This window comes from Sparus aurata, chromosome 11 (assembly GCF_900880675.1).
Source record: "Sparus aurata chromosome 11, fSpaAur1.1, whole genome shotgun sequence".
NCBI lineage: Eukaryota > Metazoa > Chordata > Actinopteri > Spariformes > Sparidae > Sparus > Sparus aurata.
The window spans coordinates 9,454,096-9,476,352 of NC_044197.1; the positions used below are offsets into that span (position 1 = coordinate 9,454,096).

Sequence of the window (22,257 nt, forward strand, 5' to 3'; positions counted from 1 at the left end):
TTGTTCAGACATCAATATATAGCATATGAATTATCCTACAGGGACATCTAGTGTCTGTGGCACATAGTAATGAGTGAATAGTACCCTTTGTTGTGTGTTTCCAGCGTACTTTTTCAGATTCATATAAATAGCAGCTGCTAAGACACACAAAAAGACAATAGTAAGTTCTGAGTGTCAACACAATATGAAGCCGCCAGCAGACACCGGCCCTGTGTAGAGGCACATTCAGTATTTGCTCAGACATGACCTGACATGCCTTTCATATGATAAAAATTGGGGTTTTCATCAATGTTTTGGTAAGTTTCCCAAGTAAAACATCTGCTTAGCCTAAACGAAACAGGTGCCCTACATCATCTGTTCTGTTGCATGACAAAGAGGCTGGATGTGACACCGAGACAGAGCAGGCAGCTGAGTGTGAACATCTGCATGTGGGACAGGACAGAGGAAGGGGGGGGGGGGGGGTTTCACCGTTAAGTTTCCCCCGTTTAGGTCACAACTCACTCAAACCAGAGAATAAGAGTATACGGTTTATAGCCATGACAGCAACACTGCCAGGGTTAACAAAACACGAGGAAGAAAATGTCAAGTGATAAGGACGCGGGCCTGTGGTGAAAGATGATCTGTAACAGAAGCACACGGTCATATGGGGGAAATCCATTGCCAGAGGTAGTGCATCAACACACTCAGACATACACAGTTATCAGAGGACAACAGTCTTTGGGACAAGCTGGGTATTTTAATTTCAGTTCAGAGGCACACACACACTGAGAGCGAGGGGATTAGGAAAGTTTGAGTTTGTCGAAAGAAAAGTGCTATCTGATTAATCATCAGTAGCCCACACACATCCTTTTTAAACCCCCTTCACCTTTGGTATGTGAACAGGAAATGAAAGAATGGGTGCACAACTGAGGTTTAAAGGCACAATATGTAAGATTATTGGTTAAACCATTTACAAATCAACTTTAATTATTAACAGAATTAGGGGAAATAGCAGTGTTGATGTTATGCCAAAGACCGGTCTGTGTCGTGTCTGTATCAACTGAAGTTAGCATGCTAACCCGCTAGCCACAGAACATCCTCTTGTATTACCACTTTGTACCTCAAGAGTGTGGTTGTGTAGCTTTGAACTTCACTTGTTTTCCTACCTCCTATCTTGCATCACTTCTCTCTTGTCCCATCCTTAACCCACTGTTACCCACTGCCATGTTCACTGAGAGGCTGCTGAGCTCAGTTCTGGCTCTGGTTGCACCAGCAGGGTTTACACCTGGTCTTCAGCTAAATTGGTCGTAACTTGGTAAATTAGGTACAATTAGCTACACATTAGCTGAACAGCAGGAGATCGTAAACAATGCGTCTTCACTTTTCCAGCACCTGTGAGACAACACGGGAGATAGCCTACTTTGGTATTGAGAAGCTGCCTCCATCATCACTGACAGACTATAAATTAGTGTTACTGTGAAATTGCAATTTATTGCTAACGTTTCTTCTCTTTATATTCACATTCATGGCATTAACATGAATGCACATTGCGAAGACCGAGTGTAGTTAAGACCAGGCTGTTGGTGCAAGTCATTCTACAGACTGGTCTGACCCGCTTAGCAGTTACAAGTGTTCGTAAAGACCAGTTTGTGCAACCGACCCCTGGTGCCCAAGCATCCCCTGCTGGGTAAGCCCAGTCCTGGGCTTGAAAACCTCTTCCCGTCAGTCCAAAGCTCCTGTACTCGCTATGATTTTGACACCAACACACCCCTGGTGCTCTGGGCTATCAGTCTGAACAGCACGCTGCACCGCTAACTATCTAAATGCAGTTATTGTTCGCCGAGTAACTGCAGTTACTCTGGTGATACGCTGTCCAGTTTGTCTACATCTTGTCAAATCTACATTTAACTTAAGGTATAACACTGAAAATGAAGACAACAATAAGACCTGATGTGCCCGCTCATAGTTCAGTTCAGTTCAGATGACAGCTGTACAACAGTGGAGGATCAGACTCTAAGACAGCTGGAGGTTGCTGACTTACTCACAGGTGTTCAAAACCACAGCTGAAAACACCTCCTCACCTCAATCCTCAAAGTCTGCAACCAAGAACAAAAAAATTAAATCAATCAATTTTCATTTTCAGTGTTTCTACAGCATTTACATTTTAAAATCTCCTCATGATGGAAGTGAAACCAGCCTCTAATCAAAGTTGAGTAAAGGAATCAGACAGTGAAAAAGACAATCTCTTGGGTAACGGAAATAAATAAAAAAGTGCACAGACATGGGAACAGCCTTGTCTCATCAGACCTCTGACTAATAAGTGGCTAAAAAGCGTTAGTTCTGCCTTCAATTTAAAATTAAATCATTGCATGGGAAGTGATTCACATCTGGAAAAATGAAAACAAAATTTTACAGAAAGTGAGACGAAGAGAACTAAAACTGCTTATTAGAAATGATATGCAAACTACAAGCAGTGTGTTCTAGTTATGACCTGTTGACACGTCTCGAATCCAATCTGACTAAAAGAAAAATATATGAGCCACTAAAAATCGGATAAAGTGAAAGCCCCTTTCAACATGAACACTGTACCACATCAAACCAGTTGTTTTTTTGTTTCATAGTAGCAGTGAGAGTACCGACACATTTCAAAACAGACTTTGTGCTCTTTTAGTGGCGGGGAAAAGATGACTTAGAGAGAAGCACAATTAAACAGATCATAGTTTAATGCTGAAGATAAACCCACACATCTGAACTCTGTGTCCCCTCACTTCAAGTCTGTCATGTCAGTAGCTTCCTCATTTGCGGCACAATATGGCACTCTTCCATACACACACACCCACACAAGCACCCTTAGGCTTATTTAATATTATAATCCACAAATTTATAGTCCTTCTCATAGTTCTATGTCACTACTTAGTTAAATATGTACACAAAGATGGCGCAGGGCAGCGCAGAGTTCATTCTCTTCTCCTTCCAGTCTCAATTCGATGAAAAAAAAGAGCATTTTCATTTCTAAAATGGATTTAATGTCCTGTTAATTCAACAGGAAACTGTATTTCAGTTTCTTGGACTGTAAGCTCCAAACAGCCTGAAACACGGCGTCTTGCATCAAGACGTTTTTGGCTCATTTGTACCTTCCCTTCCTGCTCCTTTGAGTGTCTACATCTCCCAGAGCTCCATCCTTCCTCCTTAGTCAGAGCTGGACTGAGTTGGAGAATTTGGCACAAGGCAGGAGTGTCTTTACAACCAGTAGTAGATGGATGGGTTCTTACAGCAGATACTGTCCTATAGTGTACAACAGTCCTGAGAGAGTGTTTATATTGTTGAAGGTGACGCCATTTTTAATCCAGTTTTAGAGAACCACTCCAGTCTTATTAGAGTGACAAACAAGGAAATGACAAAGGGGGAAGAAATTCACAGATCTTGTTCCACCCTGTTTATTCCTTTACTCACTCTTCTTCAGGAAGTTAAGGCTGTTCCTGATCCTTATTTTTCTCCTGTCCCTTGTTTTCTAGGGATGTGGGAGGTTCATTCGGTCCTCTATTAGAGTGTTGTCAGGGCCCTGTGCCTCCATACACTGCTTGACAGTTGCTATGACTCCAGACAGACGCCTGTCCAGAGCTGCGAGGTGGGGCTCGGCTAGAACGGGGTGGATGGGGTCGAATGCCAACGCCTGCCGCATAGCTGAACTCAGAGCTCCGCTTCTCAGAAGGTTTAACCTATTCCATGTGGACACGCGAACCCTGACACAGAGAGGAAAGGCAAGATATATTATGTAGTAAAACAATGATGTTGATAAAAATATGCCCACCAAAACTTGATGAGCTTTAGAATTGAGTACTCACATGCAGCACTGATAGAGTGGAGCGAGGATACTTCGCTCGTCCAGAGCTGCGTTCCCAAAGCTGCACACAGACAGAAAAAGACAAAACATTAAATAAAATTACAGTTAAAAACTAAAGTAATGCAATGTGTAATGCACATCAAAATGCATTAGCATTACTCTATCGGTCATGGCACTTTAGAGAGCTGCACACACTTTCAAACACAAGGTTTTTTACAACACACACACACAGCAAAGTCAACGGAACCAGAAGGGAAAGTCCCTTTGAGCTGCACAAACCACAAACCTGTCAACTACCTCCCAAGCTGACTTTACAGCAGACTGCAGGACATAAAGTAAGAATCCACATTATTATTACTAAGCATTTTCTTTTTAAATATATTCTGGTTTCAGAATGTAAAAATCAGTCTTGAAATTTTATTTATGATTGTTATGAATTGTGAATTTAACAGCATGCAGTTTAGCTCAGTAACTCAAACTGCATCTATCAAAGTGCAAGTGTGAGAATGTTCTGTCATCTCTTCTGTTGGACTTGCCCCTCGTGGTTTTCGGGGGATGGAAGAACGCTGCCACTTCCTCTAAACCCCAACTATTTTCCAACATTTTTTGCTATCATTTTATTTTATTATTATTTTCTCCTGCATCTTTTCACGGTACCAGCTGTTCCTCATCTGTCCCTTTAGAATTGGAATTCATTCATTCTGTCTATCTTAGTTGGACCCAACGCTTTTTTTTACTAACAGATTATTTTTATCCATGAGGTGGAACAAGGCCTTCTGCTTCCTCTGGAATAAAGACAAGGACACTATCGGATGTTTTTTCTGTGTTCCATTGTAATATTTCCTTTTTCAGCTGCCTGGTTGGGCAAGTGGGCCAGAAATCAACTTTCTAGAAGTCAATTTTAACTTGATGCTGGAAAAACTGCTATTTATTTGTGTTTATTAATAAACAACAAAGAAAGGATAACTGAAATGTTCAGTTAGGCTTCAGCCCAAACAACTAGCCAGTGCCATTTTCTCTCCAGTGCACCATCAGTATTGCACATGTGCAACTCTAGAAGAGGGAAGCTAGATGGCTCAATCCTTAGCTTCCTCAATGATCAGCTCTGGAAAAAACTATATATTCAAATATTTTTCTGCTCTTCCTTAATCGAACACATAGGTTGCAAGATTAACTAAACTGCTGTGACACTTAACTCGTCGTGGGTAACCCTTATTGTGGCATCTGGGTCGTGGGTGTGATTCACTGATTACTTTTTAGCAAATTTAAGCAGAAGACAATAGCCCGTCTGATGGATAACCTCCCAAACAAACAGGCATGACTTGAGACGAGTCATGATTGGTTGGGAGGAGACTGATGGCATCTGTTGGTCAGTTGTTCCATTCAAAGCTCCATAGTGTTATAATACTGTGACACAGGCAGTTTGTGAACGCAGTGATGTTGATTGGTACACATCCTGCTTCTCTGACACAAGGACGCAATGACCTCACTATCCTTGTGTCTAGGGGATGCAGAATATTTTACTCTTTAGAATGCTGCACTGTGAACAGCAAATCCGTGTGGAAACAACTATAAAAGGACCTCGCCATGAAGACAGAGAATCAATCTGGTTGTCACTGCTTCCGACCATCTGCACACTGTGTGCATATCTTAAACATCGTGACATTACATCATACTTTCTCCTAAAATGGGACCCATTGTCGAGACACATATTTAAACAATCAAAGTTGCAATATTGGTATCGGTGAATAAACTCACTCAGCCATTGTAAAGAATAATCAGCTCGGATTGATTCTGTATACTCTCGTAACAATGATTACGGGCGATGCTTTACCATTCAGGAGATGTGCTGTTTTAAAGCCACAGAAATAAACTATTGCATTGGGTTTGTTGGTGAATTGGATTTTGCTGTTCAATAAAAATATGTAAATATTAGCCTATGTGTTACCTGCTGCCTCAGTCTCACATTTTAATATCTTTCATCGTCTCTCATCTGAGATGTGAAAACATCAGATTTCCGCAGTCAGAGAAAGTTAAAACTTAGCATCCTGCTCATAGTTCGGTCCCTCGGTGAGATTAGGATTTGGTGCCCCTAAATCGCAGCTTCTCTCATCAGCTAACCACCATCACATGTGTGTCAGGTGGATTGTTTTTTTTTATTTTATCTATGCAGCAGTACTGTACATTGACTGACAAAAACAGTCTCCAACTGACTAGCTCATGAACTTTCAGGGGGCAGCCGTAGACATGTCAGTGTTTTGTTTTCAGATCTGGGATTTAATTTGTTTTTTTAGATAAATTCACAATGTACATGAATATAATAATATAATGTTATGATAATAACAATAAACCATCAAACTCCCGTTTAACAATTCTTTAAAAATCACAAATTTTATTGGGGACCCACTGAATCCACTCTTGAAAGCAGTGGACAAAATTCTGATGCTTTCTGGCTGAACTTACATATAAAGAAAACCAAATGGAGCCACTACAGTGAAAGCTTAACTGGCAGTTGTTCATTCAATATCTGCCAACGGTATCAAGAAATCAGTTGTGCCCAGTAAACCATTCTACGATAACCTCAATCAACCTCATCCTGTCGACTGTGATTCATTCTTGAAAAATGTTAACAAGACAGGCGGAAAAGTTTCCACTGCTGGTTTTGATCACAAAAAAAAAAAAAGAGTTCAAACAAGTAATAACGGCTCGATGCTCTCACTTCATGGAAGTAGCTGTTCACCATGAGTCAGTTATAAAGTGGTTTCAGTGACGATAAGAAAGTTCTTGAAAAAGATGGGCATTCTGGAAAATCAGACAAACTGTAACTGAAAATGAAAATAAAAATCAGATATGATAATGGAAAGTATCATGTGTAAATGTTGTGTTCAGGGAGTGTTCTACCAGAACAATATACTCTCTCAGGAAATATGATTCAGAAAATGTTAAATTACTTGTTAAAAGATGTATAAACAAGAAGTAAAGACAATATATGATGCTATGTGATACTACTGTTGAATTAAATAACAAATACAAATCTTCCTTTCTCCATGATAATTAACAAGAATTAACCAAAAACATGGAGTCAATCAAGCGTTATGAAGATACATGGTGTAAATAGCCAGACATTTCTTACAGAATCAGTAATAAAGTAAATCATCACCAATCCAGATACAGAGCAAGTGAAGCCTCTAAACACAGATGTTTGGGGACAACATACAGTTTGCACCGGCCGCTGCTGCCACAAACACGCATACAAAGGGACACGCAAAGTTTTCATACATAGCTTAGCGCACTCACACAACCCTTCGCTTCTTGGCAACGGTGAATGTTCTAACTTTCTCTCCATGTGACATCATCAACAGTAAGCTTGTAGCTCTTCTCGCCTGTCTGGACGTCCTGTTGAGTCATATGCACTGCGATGCCCTTCATAATCTGCAGGATCACTCATATCTCTTTGAGCCTGTTGACCACCAGCATAAGCTACATCTTGTGTGTTCCGATCACAAGAGGACAGATCTACGTACATCAGGCATTACTATACATCTCCACGTGTCTTTCAACTGACCACTTGTTGTGGTCAATCAATCAATCAATCAATAAATAAATAGGTGCTGTATATAAGTGCTGTCAAACGATTAAAATATTGAATCACGACTAATCGTAAAAAAAAGGACAAAAAAAAGTAAGCCTACTACTTCTTTGCTCTTTATATATATATATATATATATATATATATATATATATATATATATATATATATATATATATATATATATATATATATATATATATATATATATATTTTTTTTTTTTTTTTTACAAAAAAATAAAGTATTGTATCTAAAACCGAATGTACAAGAATAATTAAGAAACTATAATCAGCGCATCTTAAGTTCCCCCTCACTCAACAAGTCTAAAACTGAGTGATTTAAAGGAGGAGGAGATAAAGGTGTCTGGGAAACCAGGTTACAATAACAATGGTGAGTTGCTTATCCTGGTAGATGTATTACACACGGCTAAAAGAATGTTGCCCCGACCATCTCCGACTGTGATCTGAGTGATCACATCTCAATGTGTTCATACAGCACACAGCGCTGTATGAACGGCACCTCTGTACCGCAGTACCTAGTCTACTATGTCTGGACTAGGGCTGTCAACAAATATTCTAAATTCTAATATATATTTGAATATTTAAAAAAAAATGGAGATTCACTTGTGAAAATTAATATTGGAAATACTTAAGATTTTGGTTACTAAACGGCAAAAATGTGGAGCCTCGAGATAAAGTTGTATGCAAGCTGTGTAAGCTACAGTTAGCTTACCATTCCACCACTAGCAACATAAGGGCACATCCCGAAAATGTGCACCCCAATGAGCATGCCATGATGTCTGGAACTCCAACTAAAATGCCACGTCTCGACTCATATGTGGGTTATATGTGGCTCAAATATAGATATTCGAATGGTTCGAACCTATGTGTTTTTTTTAGAGGGAATATTCAAATGTCATTTTGGAGCAATTTTGACAGCCCTAGTCTGGACCTACATTTGATTAACACTTCTAACGGTGACTAGTAAGTGATAGCACATATAGTCTTTAATCCTGTTTGTGTTCATGGATATCATTTTGTGCAGTTGTTAATTGTAGCCTGCAGCTTCTAAGAAACTCACGCGTTATCGCCTCACTCAAGCATATCAAACGCCACGTGGTTGGTAGGTCTTTGATGTTGGTAGTATTGGTATTGATATGAGTGTTATAAAGCCTACTGAAAGTAGCATTTGTAATAAGAGGATTATTACTTTGATTATTATTGTGTTAGTGGGTTATGATGCTTGTAACTTCATCTGTAGCTGAAGTATAAAGGATAAATCAGCCACTAAACGGTTAAGGCTACATCCTCTCTTCTGTCTAGAGTGTTCAGGCCGACATTCCCCAGATGTGTGCAATCCAAAGTATTTCACAACCAGTTCCACATATTCCTCAGTGACTCACCTCTTTGCATTGTCGAGCAGGATGAGCATGCTGGCGCCACCATCATCCTGAAAACTCTCGTAATGATGCCGATCCGCATTCCCAATGAGATAATCGAATATGGCTGTGTCAATCACGTCAAGTAGCCTCGGCCCTGCATCATATGGAGGCATTTTCTTCACCGCCTCGCAGTAGCTCTCATCATACTCCCATCTGGAAAAAACACACACACACACACACACACACACACACACACACACACACACACACACACACACACACACACACTCTATTATCACAACCACCTCCCCGCACTCAGCAGAGAAGGCCAAGATATTCATTATCTTAGGGTAATTATGTTTTTATGTTTCTTAGTAAAACCTCATGCTCTGCAATGAACACACCATACCTGCATTTGTGTACCACATTATTCAAATTTTTTTCCACAGTCTGGAATTACCAACAGGACTTCAATACGACACATACTCTTGTTGAGAAAACCTTTAACAACTCTAGAATCCTATCTTACATAGTTTTGTAATCTCATACAAACTTACATTTCGGTACTCCAGCTGAACTTCTGTATGAGGAAAATCTGACTACATTAGGGTTAGTGTGCTCAGTGGGGGAGCATCATTACTGCTGAGATAGTCTTCACACATATTCAGCTTCAACCCAGCAGGTGTACTGTCCTCACTGAAAACACGATGAATCAGATTGAATGGAAACTGTTCAAAGTTGCTCCTCAGATATTCCGTAAAGTCAGCTTTTGATTCATATTTCATAAACACTGCGCAATCGTGAATTGTCACGATCAAGGCAAATTCTCTCTGATGACGTCAATATAATGTGCTGACACTCCCACTGGATCCATAATAAAGTAGCTCTGCCCAGAACATTCAAAATAAGCCATTTCGCAAATTTTCATCTGATAGAATTAAATGAAGCTTAGTCAGACAGGACTAGGGATCTGACCACATACGATTTCATCGCAGATTGTGATAAAAAAACAACAAAAAAAAACAACTCAAGTTGATAATCATGAATGACTGACATAAAGAAAACTTTCCTGCTTGACAAAGAACAGTCTTGAATGGATTTCTTGATTTATTCTAAATTGCTACAAGATGTGTGATCTGTGAATCAATTAAAAAAAAAAAAAAAATGTTAATAAATAAAAAAACAGATGCTCATTGACTGGATTTTAACTAATCTTAGCTCAGAGTTTGGGAGAAATTTCTCAGTAATATTTATGACGATATGATGACAGTCGACAGACAGTAGTGTCCTTGTTAAAAAAACATGTTGCACAGGAACCTGCTCTGTCAGCTCAGTGTAGCTCTTTAATGATACTTAGCAGTTACACATAATTGCTCATAATTCATTTTGTAGGTCTGTAATTTCCATTAACATTCCTGGAGGGAACCATCAAATTTAGTACTAATTAAGTGAAAACTATGAATTTACTTGTACTTGAAAGAAAAGCTTCAGTTAATCTCAAGTAAATACCAAAATGCCAGTCATTTATTATTGCAAACTGTATTCATCATGAATGTTGCACTGCATGCTTCTCTGTAGACATAGTTCACATTTTCACATGTTAAGTTGACCTGCTGTACACCGATTAAAAGGCTATGTTAGGGTTAGAAAATAGGCAGATAACAGGCATTTAATTTTAATTAACAACAGGAGCACTATCTTGTTCTTTCTTTACAATTAATAAAAAGGTTCTTTAAAAGGAAAAATATTGGATAACATTAGGAAACTACCTGCAAAATAAATGCTTTTTTCTATTGCTTGTTACAAAGACAAATGACCTGTAATTGATACATGAAATGGTTAAATTGGTGGATTTTGAAGACGATGATGAAGACCATACATTTATTTTTCTAAATCACAATTAGAGGTCGACCGATTAATTGTTTTGGCCGATTAATCCGCACCGATAGGACGTTTTACAAACTATCGGAATCGGCAGAACTTGGCTCCGATAGTGGCTGATGGCTGCAGTTTTTTCCCACAGCGCCATAAACTGCATCTTCCCTGCCCTGCTCTCTGTCTCTCTGATCACTGGGGGGCGGGGCTGCTCTTCTGCTGCTCACACACACACACACACACACACTCAGAGCATGGGAGAAAGAGAGAGACGGGGCGTGTGCAGCGGCAGCAGAGAGAGGAGAGTAGTGACCCAGGTGGAGACGGCGACACGCGTTATTGTAAGTGCAATAAAACCTTCACGAGTTGAAAGTCAACAAACATAACCTCCTTGGCGGAGGCAATAAGTACCACTTGTTCAACAAGCATAAACGTGCATCATATTTTAGCATAAACAGCGACATTTCCACCGGCATGTTTTACACGACCACAGTACTTGTTAAGCTAACAATTAACAGCTTGTTAAGCTAACAATTAACAGCTTGTTAAGAACACGCTAAAATGAAAGCTGTCTGTGTGTAGTCTGTTCAGTTTGCTATGAATCTTAAAATTTGTCAATTTCTTGTAAACTTTAGCTGCTGGCTGAGACAAACCAGCCCTGCCCCCCCCCCCTCGATTTGTTTCCAGATATTACGGAGTTTATATAGTGACTTTGCTGTTGTAAACTTTACTGTTGCTGCAGTGGAAACAATATGTAGTTATATTTGAAATATAAATGAATTCCTGGTCTGAATATATTCTTTAAAAAAAAGACAATTAAAAAACAAACCATTTTTTAGTAGTGCTAAAGACAGGGTTCGTACACATTTTTCAAGGTCAAATTCAAGCACTTTTCAGGATCATTTACAACATTTTCCAGTACCTTATCGCTGGGGTAAAATACATATCTACAAGAATATATATACTCATGATTTTTTTTTTTTTACTTTTTATCATAATTATGTACATTGTATTATGCTGCTTCTAAAATGATGTTTCATGATAGCAAAAACTTTAGAAATTAAAGGAGAACACAAAGTTTTATCCAAAAAAAGGGAAGCCACTTGGCGTTCTTCAGGTACACTTGCACCGAGACAAAGAGAGACCTGAGAGCACCCTGTAATTTTTTTTTTTGAAATAAACTTTTATAAGCTTTTCGCTTACTCATCAAAGTTTATTAATATTGAACGTGTCATCAGTCCAAACTGCATCAAATTCACCTTCTCCTCAGCCATCCTTCTCTAATGCTACCAGGTTGTGTGTGTGAAGATACACACACACTGATTTTATTTCTCCTTGTCATAAGAAAACTACCCAGTCTGATCCCAATGTTGCCAAGACACAGAGTTATAATGTCAAGCACTTTCAAGCACTTAAACTAAAATCCAAGCACTTTTCAGACCTTGAAAACACAACATAGAAATTCAAGCACTTTCCAGGATTTCAAGCACCCATACGAACCCTGTAAAGAACAGGACTGTTAAGAGTATGGATAAGATAAAGATAAAATCCTAACATATTATCCCTAGCTGGTTAGTGATTACAGCCTGACTATGGGAGGATGAGAAATTCACAGTTCAAATCCCTTCACTATATGCCTTGTTTAACCAGTGTAATTTTGTGATTATTATTTTTTATGGCACACAGTGCCATCACTCACAAAATGTGACAGATCACTTAATTCCCCCCCATATTAAAGTGCAACTTAAATCATCCATGTAGATTTTAATAGATATTGAACATACAAGTTTAAATCAAATATATTATTATATAATATTAATTATATATTAATCACATATAATAACATATAGCTAATAGCGAGTGAGTGATATCGGCCGATGAATCGGCTATCGGCTTTTTCCTGCTCCAAACTATCGTTATTATATCGGCCTTTCTAAAAATCCACTATCGGTCGACCTCTAATCACAATCAAATGATTCAGTCAGAGGTTTAAAATCATTGACAAAAAATTATTTAAATGATGCCTTAGTAAACTAAAGGTGACCATGGAAGAGCAATCAAAACCTGTGAAATCAGATAAATGTTTTCAAAGTAAAACCGCTCACTGCTATGAACTCAATGCTGTTTTCTTTATTTAAATTTCAAAATAATTAACTTCTGAGAATCAAAACTGTAGCAACTTTTATTTGCATACATGGAAATATTGACTCTGCTTCCCACACCTAAACCACATCATAGTGTGAGGGACATCCATACTAACCCAGGCATCAAATGTTAGAATAACTGTTCATATAATACTCTTCCCTCAGTGACGTAGCCCTCTGTCAGTCACCCTCCTACCCCTAGAAGCTTTTCTCAGAATAAAGGAGTAGGTGGAGTGTAATTACTGAAAGGCCAGTCTCTTTTACAACCACTTAACCAAAAATACCATCATTAAGGAAGGGCTGACGCTCAGTATCAGCACAGAAACATTTCCATTTCCTTCTGATAAACATCAATAATAATTCAGTGAAGTTAAGAGATTTTCCCTTCAGAGACCCTTTTCCATTCAAACTCAGCACCCACCTGGCCAGTTTCCCCTCTCTGTATGTGCGTCCCCAGGGGTGTCTGTGCTTTTGCAACGGCCAGACGTCTGGCAGCCAAAGGGTTAATGATCCCTCCATTATCTCTCCCTCCGCACACGCTGGCTCGCTCTCCCGACAGTAATAACATTTTCCATAGAAGCATGTATTATTACCTGGAGGGAGAAAGGAATAGGTACACATGAAAATAACTTTACTTGACCATGAAGTCTTGAAGATATACAGCATGAGGCCATCTGCTAAGATCCTTACAGGAAACAAAATCAGTAACAGTGTGTGAAGAGCAAAGAAGAGGGAACAGAAAATGTGTGACAAGTGTTTTTAGCAGATCATGACTCAAACACATACAGGCTACACTTATGTTTTGCATCAACATATGTGCCTCACATCCAGATTTTTTCTTTAAAAAAAACTACAGACGTGAGTGCACAAAAAGATGTTAAGCAGAGCCAACAGTAGCTCACTAAATTAAAACAACAGTAGTAAAACAATTCGCTGAGGGAATACAGTCTGTTCACCTGGCTGCTGTCTGGCAAGCAACACAGAAGTATCCACTGTCCTACCAAGAGATTACAGAGTAATACTTTCGTTCGGGCTGTGAGGCTACTTAATTCATCCCCCACAGCACGGATTTTCTTTGATTTCATGTAACATAAAAGAGACTAGTAATAAATAAAGACCACTATTGTCCAAAGTCGGTTCAGCATCTGGCTTATTTGTGTTAACACTGGGCAGCCACTTAAAAAAAAGAAGAAAAAAGGAACAGAAATTATCTACATCTTTTAGATATACTTGGTAACTAGCTCATCACACTTAGCTAAGTGTCAAAAGAGAGTAGGATTTAAAGTGATGGGCGTGCCGACAGCATGGACTGTGTGACAACACAGAAATTCCCCCGTTTGCGGGATAATTAAGGAATTCTGATTCTGATCAGTTACAAATAGAAGGCGTCACTCTCCAAACTTAGATAAATAAGTAATTACTTACTTATATATACACACACATAGATTATATGTAATATATATACACACTTTATCTGTGTTCAAGTTATCATTTTGGAATGGATGTGCCTTTATCACACATAATAATGTGGATCAATAATCAGCAAGTACATAAGAATGTTAGAGTTTACTTACGAAATAAAAAGCGGAAAGCAGCTATGAGGTCAGAGGCTAAACACTGATGGGAGAGTCTCTCCTCTTGCCTAAACCATCATGATGTTTTTAAGAGATGCCCATTTTTAAATGAGCTGAGACATCAGACTCTCCGCTGGTTGAGGTAAGTTCATTTTAGGCTGAGAGGACCCTGGTGTGAAAATCAATGTACAGCAAACTGAGCAATCAGTGCTGCAATAAATATCCCATGTGTTAAACTTTGAATGTTCAGATGTAAGACTCTCTAAATCAAGATAATGTACATTTAAAAGGCTGGAGTCCGTGGTGCCCATTGTCGACATGTGGGCACTGTTCCTGGTTGATAACGCAGCTTTAAAAGGTTTGGTTCACCCATGTTACAAAAAGATTAATTTTCACAACAGGCTATTGTAGTAGTGCCACTGAAAACTGTTGACAGGGATGGTCTGATGTTTCTGTGTAAACCATCACAGACCATCAAAGCTGTTTGTCAAATTTTCAGTTGTCTTGTTCTGACCTTTTCAACAAACGTCGACACAATGTCATTATCACACACTGAAAAAACGAATAAACAAAACCAAAACTTTACATATGACTAGATACATCTAAGAGAGGGGGTCTTTTCTATTAGGTGAAGGCAACCTTTTCTTAATACTTCTGTGGAGAACCAAATGACACATCTGTGTAGCTGCATATGCCACTGTGGCGGTGGGTGTCATTGTATCAAGCGGCTGTAAACCACAATTGCAAAAACGAAATGCAAAGGTTGCAGCATGGTGAATACTGATTGGCGGTAAGTGACGGCCGAAACAGGTAGCTTACAGTACATGAAACACACACGTCACCTGAACAGCTAGTAAATCCGACAGAAAACAGTGAAATATATCTGTAATATGATGAGGTGAAAACCACCCTGTAATACAATTACGAAAACATAAGCTAAAAATAGAAAATGTGAGGCAGTATAGATTAGCAGTGGCCTCATGTTGACCTTTAACTGTAAAAAACCTCTTACTTACTGCTGAGGATTTTTTTATTGACGCAACACTAATCTAGCATCATTAAAACATTCATCTAAATATTTGACTGTGGTGAATAACTGAATTTGCAGTAGTTCCAGGTGCTCTCCACAGGCATATACTCAGTGTGCACAGTGATCCAGTTTGTCCGGTCACACCTGATTAACTGACAAATCCATTTGCTAAAGTAAATAATAGATTTGCGTTCAAATAATTTTCCCTTCCTACCTCAACAACGATATGAAAAAATTAGGGTGGCGCAAGCTCACCCAGAATCAAATCTTTTCCCTATTCATTTCACGTATTTTCTCAAAAAGATTAAACTATTTATTTATCTAATGGGACCTTGCAAAAAAAATTACTGCTATACTCCAAATAGTGCTCAAAACTGGTCAAAACAATAGAAATACAGATACAGATTAAATGTTTTCAATACTCCTTTTTCACAGTATCAATACTCCACTACGAGCTGCAATTCCAGTATTGTGAAAATACGAACACTTATTTTTTTTAAGTGTTTTTTTTATGCTGGGCCCTTAGAACTCAATTTCATGTACCAGATTAATACAAAGAAAAACATTATTAGCCAAAGGAAGTTTTAGAATTTTGGAAGTTTTTACATGAATTTTTTGAAGACAGTCCATGCATTCATCTGGGAGGGCTAACTGGGGTGAAGAACTGATTAATTGTTCAGCGCACTAAACATCAGAAAAAAACGTTTTCAAACAAACAAACAAAGTGACATCACCAAAACCAACAGTCCAAAACCCGAAAGAATCATGTTCACTATCCTGTAAAACATGAAAAAGCACTCAACTGTAAGCTGTAGCCATCACATTGTTTTTTTTGTATTCTGCTTGCACTGAATTAGTTGCTCTATTATAGATGCCATTGCATTCTTTTATTATTTTATATAATTTACTTTTCTCTATTTACCTGTGCTCCTGTCAGGATCAGTAATGGTTTATCTTAGTCAATTTATAGACTAATTATTGCAGTTCACGATATATAAAACGGTCTTTGCCGTTTGCTGAATAAGTGGGAAGCCACTGCTTTAAAGGGGAATTCACCTGTTTTACACATCAAAGCCCGTTTTTAGTTTTTGGGAAGTACTACTAAATATGTGGTAAGCCTTTTGTGGTTTTTTGTGGCCATTAATGCTAATGATAAGGTACTTCGGGGTAATGCATCTTGCGTTGGAGTTCACCATCTCGATCTGTTAGTCCTATAATAATCCGTATCACGCAGTTTTACTTGCTAAACATCAAAAAAAAATAATAATTTGGTGCTAGAAATGGAGACAATTAGTAAATCAACACAAAAAACAATAGTACATATCAAACAAAAATCTTTGAAAAGAAGTCTTGTGTTTTTTGATGCAATAGTACAGTTATAAAATTTAAATATCTTGGCTTCACACTGGACAAGCTCATTACATACGAAGTCGAAGACAGTGTTGTAGCTGATCAGCGAGTCGAGCGCTGCGATATGCACTGAAGTTAAACAACATGGTATTCTTGCAGCACCGCTTAGCTCTGTTTAGTTAGGCTTTGTCCTCGCTGCAGCAGCCCCGGGTTCAGCCTGGGGCCCTTTGCTGCGTGTCACTCCCCCTCTCTCTCATCCTGTTTCCTGTCACCCCTTAAGCTGTTCTATCAATAAAGCCATATAAAGGCCAAAAAAATACTTTAAAAAAACAACAAGTTGCATTGGGGGAAATCGAGGCACCAGGTTTTGACAAAACATAGAAGAACAAATTAATTTAAAAAAAGACTTATCTCTTGTTCTGCTGCATCGATTGTAATACTATTATGAGTCCATCAACAGTTGTATCAATAAAATCTTTTATCATTCTTCAATGTTACTCATATTCCAATATCAATACATTTCTAATAATACAGCACACATTTATGGACAATCAAGTAAGAAAATGTATATGGATAAAATTACAATAAACATCAGTTCCTGCCAACTGAAAGTACGTCATCACATTGATACAAAAATACTATGAAAATCCAACTGCAATACGGCAGTACAGCTCGATTTGCATCATTATCCAAAATGGCCAAACACACCCCGGAATATTGAAGTTATAGCTAAAACTGTATAAACAGTTGAGAGAAAAAAGACAAATTTGTATAGTCAAATTGTCTGCACTAATAAGAGCTTGTAGGTTAAAAAATGATGAAAGAATTCAATCCATCCCTGACAGTCTTACAGGGCATTCCAGTGATGTAATACCGTGAAGTTGGGACTCATAAGAGACAGATAAAAGAGTCAGACTCAAACCAGCATTTCCCATAATGCAGCCAATATCATCTCACCATTTAAACCTCTGTAAAAAGCAGAGGCCCATGTATTTCTAGCCCTGCGCCCCCCCAGTTTGTGATGTAGACTATCAGTACTAGGTGTCATCTTTGAGGCCAAGGTGAGAAAATAATAACTTCCCATGATATCATAACGGTTATTTTCTCACGCTACAACTCAAAGCCAGTAAAAGACATGACAGTGTTTTCACAGATTTAGCGGTTTTCCTGGTAAAAAAAAAAAGACAGGTAAAACTGAAACCTTTCAACAAAGGTTGCCAGGTTGATGCGATTTTAATACATTTTCTTCCATTTATCTATGACAGAAATAAATCCACAATAGAAGGCATAGTATTAATACTCCTCGTGGTAATGCTTCATAATAACCACCAGTAATAACTGGTAAATAAATTAAATTAGTTAACCTCTTAATGAACGCCCCCTTTTTGGTTCTTTTTCCAAAATGACATACCGAAATGAAAAGCATGACAGCTCCCATATAGTGTGAGACTCAGGGATGTGCTTGGTACCATTGGAAAGTTAACACCCTCAAGTTTTTTCTAAAAGTGTAAGTGTGATTCTATGACATACTGACACAGAGTTACACAGGAACACAGGTTTTGGTTTCCATCCAAAAACAAGGGTGTTCCTATGTTGGAACGGTGTTCCTTAAGGGGTTATTTGTGATTTCACTGTTAAACTATAAAATGCTGAATATTATAAAGTGTTAGACGTCTCTTGTATGGACTTGTCTTTGAAGTGCTCTGACAAACATATTTGTTGAAAGCACCGAGCCACACCCTCATCAAACAGTGCTCGCAGGGCGTAACTTTGTCTAGAGGGCAAACTGAGAAAGACGATTTTAAAAAGGAAAGTTGCGTGAGACAGAGAGAAAGACAACTGAAATCAGACTTGGCGATAAAAGTCGACATATGAGTCAAAAGAAAGAGAAATCATTCAAACAATAACGCCACACTCTCACTCTGAGATGTCTGAAAACACACACACTCCTGACTAGAAAATGTATCCGAGAAGTGTGAGCAAAGCCGAGAGTGGACAAATACTGACCCTGCATGAGGAAGGTGCTCAGCAGCTGGTCTGTGGCCACAGGTTTAATCTCTGTCCGCAGGTTGACGTATCTCCCTACCACTAGAGGCGCTCTCCTGAACCCCAGGATCCTGCAGAGAGAACGTACCAACAGGACACGATACCAGACGGTTTATTACACAGTAGATCTGTGCCACTATCAGATCAAAGAGCATCCATGTGGGACACTGCAATAATGATGTTTGCACACCTGTCCAGGTGAAAAGCAGCCACCTCAGCGTTGTGTCTATCGTATCCTGCGTAAGGCTCGCCTTCAACCACGTAGTCTCGGTTATATCTGAGGCAGGGTTGAGAGGACAAAAATAAGAATCACTCTCAAGCATAAAACAAAGGAGTGTCATCACACTGTTAACAAATCTGACCTTTTGGGTTTGAAGACAACTTTCTGTCCCCCGTCCAGCACCAGGAGGGCTTTGAGCTGCGTGCCCTTATAGCCCACATCTGCCCGTTCTATCCTGGCAGTGCTGAGGGAGGTGAGCACAGCAGCCAGCTCTGGGGTCTCCTCGGGGTAGACCTCTCTTGGGCCCACCCACTGGCTCGCTATCTCCCACGGAGACTGAAGGGTGTGGGTAAGGCGAGCTCCTCGGGACAGAGAAAGACCAGCCTCCATCTGTGAGAGGTCGATGATAAGAACTCTGTTTATAGTTACATTGATACATACGTGTCTAAAATATACTCATCTATAGCCAATTAAAGGTGCACTATGTCATTTTTGGGAAATACATTTTAATCAGAACAGAAAGATATTTATTGACTGATTATTTTATGCCCAAACAATTTCATACTGTTATACTTTGTTTATATTTGGTGGACCCTAAGACCTTTCTAGCTTCAAACAGTGTTCTGGGGAATGTTCCTCTGAGAACAACTGATTGGTTATGTAGAACAACAGCAGCAGTTTCTCTGATACTGTGAACGTTAAAAAGTTACCCACAAAGCCAGGCCCTTACTAACCCCACCTATATCTAAGAGGTGGAAACACACTCCATTTGCTATGGGTAATGTATGGGCTACAAGAGTATTATACAGAAAACACTTTGGTGGAAAAAAGGTATTAAGAGTCTAAATGACAGCACTGAAGATGACAATAGTCGCCTGGCACCCTGACCTTGCGAAACGCTCTGAGGTCTCTCCGGCTGGCTGCCGAGCCCTCGCCTCCATCCAGCAGGAAGATCTTGGCCAGGCCAAGCAGGAGGAGCACGGCACACAGCACCACCATGCGCTGTTTGAGCTTCATCTCCGCACCGAGCGGCCCCGATCCCCTCCTCGCCCGACGCTGTGTGTGTCCCCCGCAGCGATTCCCCCTCACCCCTGATGCATGGCCCCTGCAACTCCCCGTCTCCTGCCCACCCACGTGTCAGATAAAGTCCTCTGAAGAACAGGCGCCTCGCTGCCTTCCTCCTGGACCTTTAATCCGTGCAAACAGGCAGTCACCTGGAGGGAGAGAATGAGACATGAAATAAGTATGGGAGGGAAGGAGGGGGGAGGGATGAAAAAGCCCTGTGTCAATAATATGTTGAGAGAATACATGATAGATTTTCCTGCCCCTCTCGTTCGTTTCCCCTCAGGGAAGATGATGACCCAGTACTGCAGCATAGCTAAAGCCTGTCAAGCATAATGTAACTCCATCAGGATGACATAGGCTGCACTGTGCACATTCAAAACTAAGCACAAAACTTGTACTGAGTGCAATACAAACAGCTCACCTACAGCTAAACATACAGGTATGCTTTGTTATTGTAAACCTTCAGAACCACATCCACTGCATTCAAACAAACCTGTTTCAGGTAGCTAATAATACTCCTCCCTCTATAACAGTTGACTCAGTAATATGTCTGTCTTTTCCTCCTCCCTGCCGGTTTCCAGTGAGGATGATGGACACGCAGTCCTGCTGTGGTGCAGAGAAGGGGGTCAGCTGAGGTGGTGGTCCCTGCACATCCCTCTGCCTGGGCGGTCTAACCTTGCAGAAGACAAATCTGGGTGGTGTTCGTCTGATCACAAAGCCTCCTGTTTGACTCACCTGCCTGTCAGACACTGAAACATGGGGCCTTACATGCCAACCCAGCTCTGCATGTTGTGAGCAGTAAAAATTAACACAACTGCCACGTTCACCGAATCAATCAGCCCGAGGTGAGGTTATCAAACCTGTGACATAACCACGACGAGCTAGCCCTTAGCAGGCTTTACACACTGCAAATAACACTTGGGGCTGGTTTTCACACACCTCAGCCGAGACATGTCCGGCCACGCAGGCAGCCGCTTCTTCCACACAATCGCTCTTTCATGATGTTGCTGCCCTTTTTCTTTTTTTTTTTAAACACACCAGTTAGAAAACGGTTGGCCGGCAGTGACCGCATTAAAACGGCTAAAATATGTCAATGGGGCCTCCATTTATACGCGTCACACAGTGTTTATTCCTGTCTTATTTGCCGTATCAGGTCACAGCATCTGCAGCGACATGGTCACATCTCTAACGACAGAGCTAGCTGCTTAGCACACCGCTGTACACCTTGCTGTGTGTATGTGTATGTGTATGTGTGTTAGCTAAAACAGACGGCTAGCTACAGCGGCGCTACGTCGTCTGTTGTTTTCACTGGCTGCCGACCGAGCTCACCTACCTGACGGTCATGTGTCGTTCACCGCACGCAAAGTCGCTCCCAAGTGTCCGTAAAGTCCTGCGGTGTCTCAGGTGCATGTAGCGAGCTATCCCGCTGCTAGGAGTGACGGTGGTGTGTCATTTTCACGATTTCCCCCACCGGTAGCTCCCTCTCCTCCGCCCTTTTCCTTCGGCTCCTTCTCTCTGGCCTGCCGTGTCCACTTCCGAAACACTTCCTCCTCCTGTAGACGCCTCGCGCGGCCGCCAGGTGGCACAGGCGCACCATGGATCAGTCCACAGTGCAACAAGGCATTCATGAAGGTGGGACACATAACTACAGTGCTGCCCTCCTCAATCAGGGCTGCAGCCAGTATTTTAGACATGCTGAGGTCCATTCATGCATCCAATGAGAAGATTTTGACTGCTATAAATTTGCCCAAAGTATAAATCTACGCATTTCTCAGGACTGGTAATCACTTAGGAAATAATATCTATGAAAATTGGACTCAAATTCTGACAGAAGCAGAAGATAAGTAAAAAAGTTGTGGCCAATTTTGACTTAAACATATTAAACTTATTTCTTTGCTAAAAAAAACGTATTGACGTGGGTGACACTTTATAATAACCATCATTAGATAGATAGATAGATAGCAGACAGGGAAATTACAGCAGTAGTAAGATATGACATTAATTACAGTGCTGCTATCAACAATTAGGGCTGCAGCCAGGATTCTTGTCCCCCATCCCCTGAGAAGAATATGCTGTTATAAATTTTAACTATTTGTGTATAAATCTACACATTTTCTCTGCATTCTGACAGAACCAATAATCCGAGAAAAGCTTGTTTA

The 22,257-nt window shown here is 40.0% G+C and overlaps 1 protein-coding gene across 1 annotated transcript; it reads right to left on the reverse strand.

The window, feature by feature from the left end:
- Positions 1-716: 716 nt before the first annotated feature.
- fam20b (FAM20B glycosaminoglycan xylosylkinase) lies at positions 717-21,667 on the reverse strand. The gene is made up of 9 exons (XM_030434346.1): positions 21,432-21,667; positions 19,922-20,247; positions 19,176-19,423; positions 19,004-19,090; positions 18,775-18,884; positions 13,235-13,406; positions 8,816-9,007; positions 3,825-3,884; positions 717-3,722 (listed from the first exon to the last, which is right to left on the reverse strand). The coding sequence occupies exons 2-9, from the start codon at positions 20,048-20,050 to the stop codon at positions 3,491-3,493; spliced, it is 1,230 nt and encodes a 409-aa protein (XP_030290206.1). The 5' UTR covers positions 20,051-20,247; positions 21,432-21,667; the 3' UTR covers positions 717-3,490.
- Between the last annotated feature and the right edge of the window lie 590 nt (positions 21,668-22,257).

Bases quoted from the DNA above. Each gene is read 5' to 3' on its own strand.
- fam20b (XM_030434346.1), bottom strand. From the start codon at position 20,050: ATGAAGCTCAAACAGCGCATGGTGGTGCTGTGTGCCGTGCTCCTCCTG. The intron at 13,407-18,774 runs GTCAGTATTTGT...TTCTCCCTCCAG, and splicing joins GAGCACCTTCCTCATGCAGG to GTAATAATACATGCTTCTAT. The intron at 9,008-13,234 runs GTGGGTGCTGAG...TGTTTTTTCCAG, and splicing joins AGAGAGGGGAAACTGGCCAG to ATGGGAGTATGATGAGAGCT.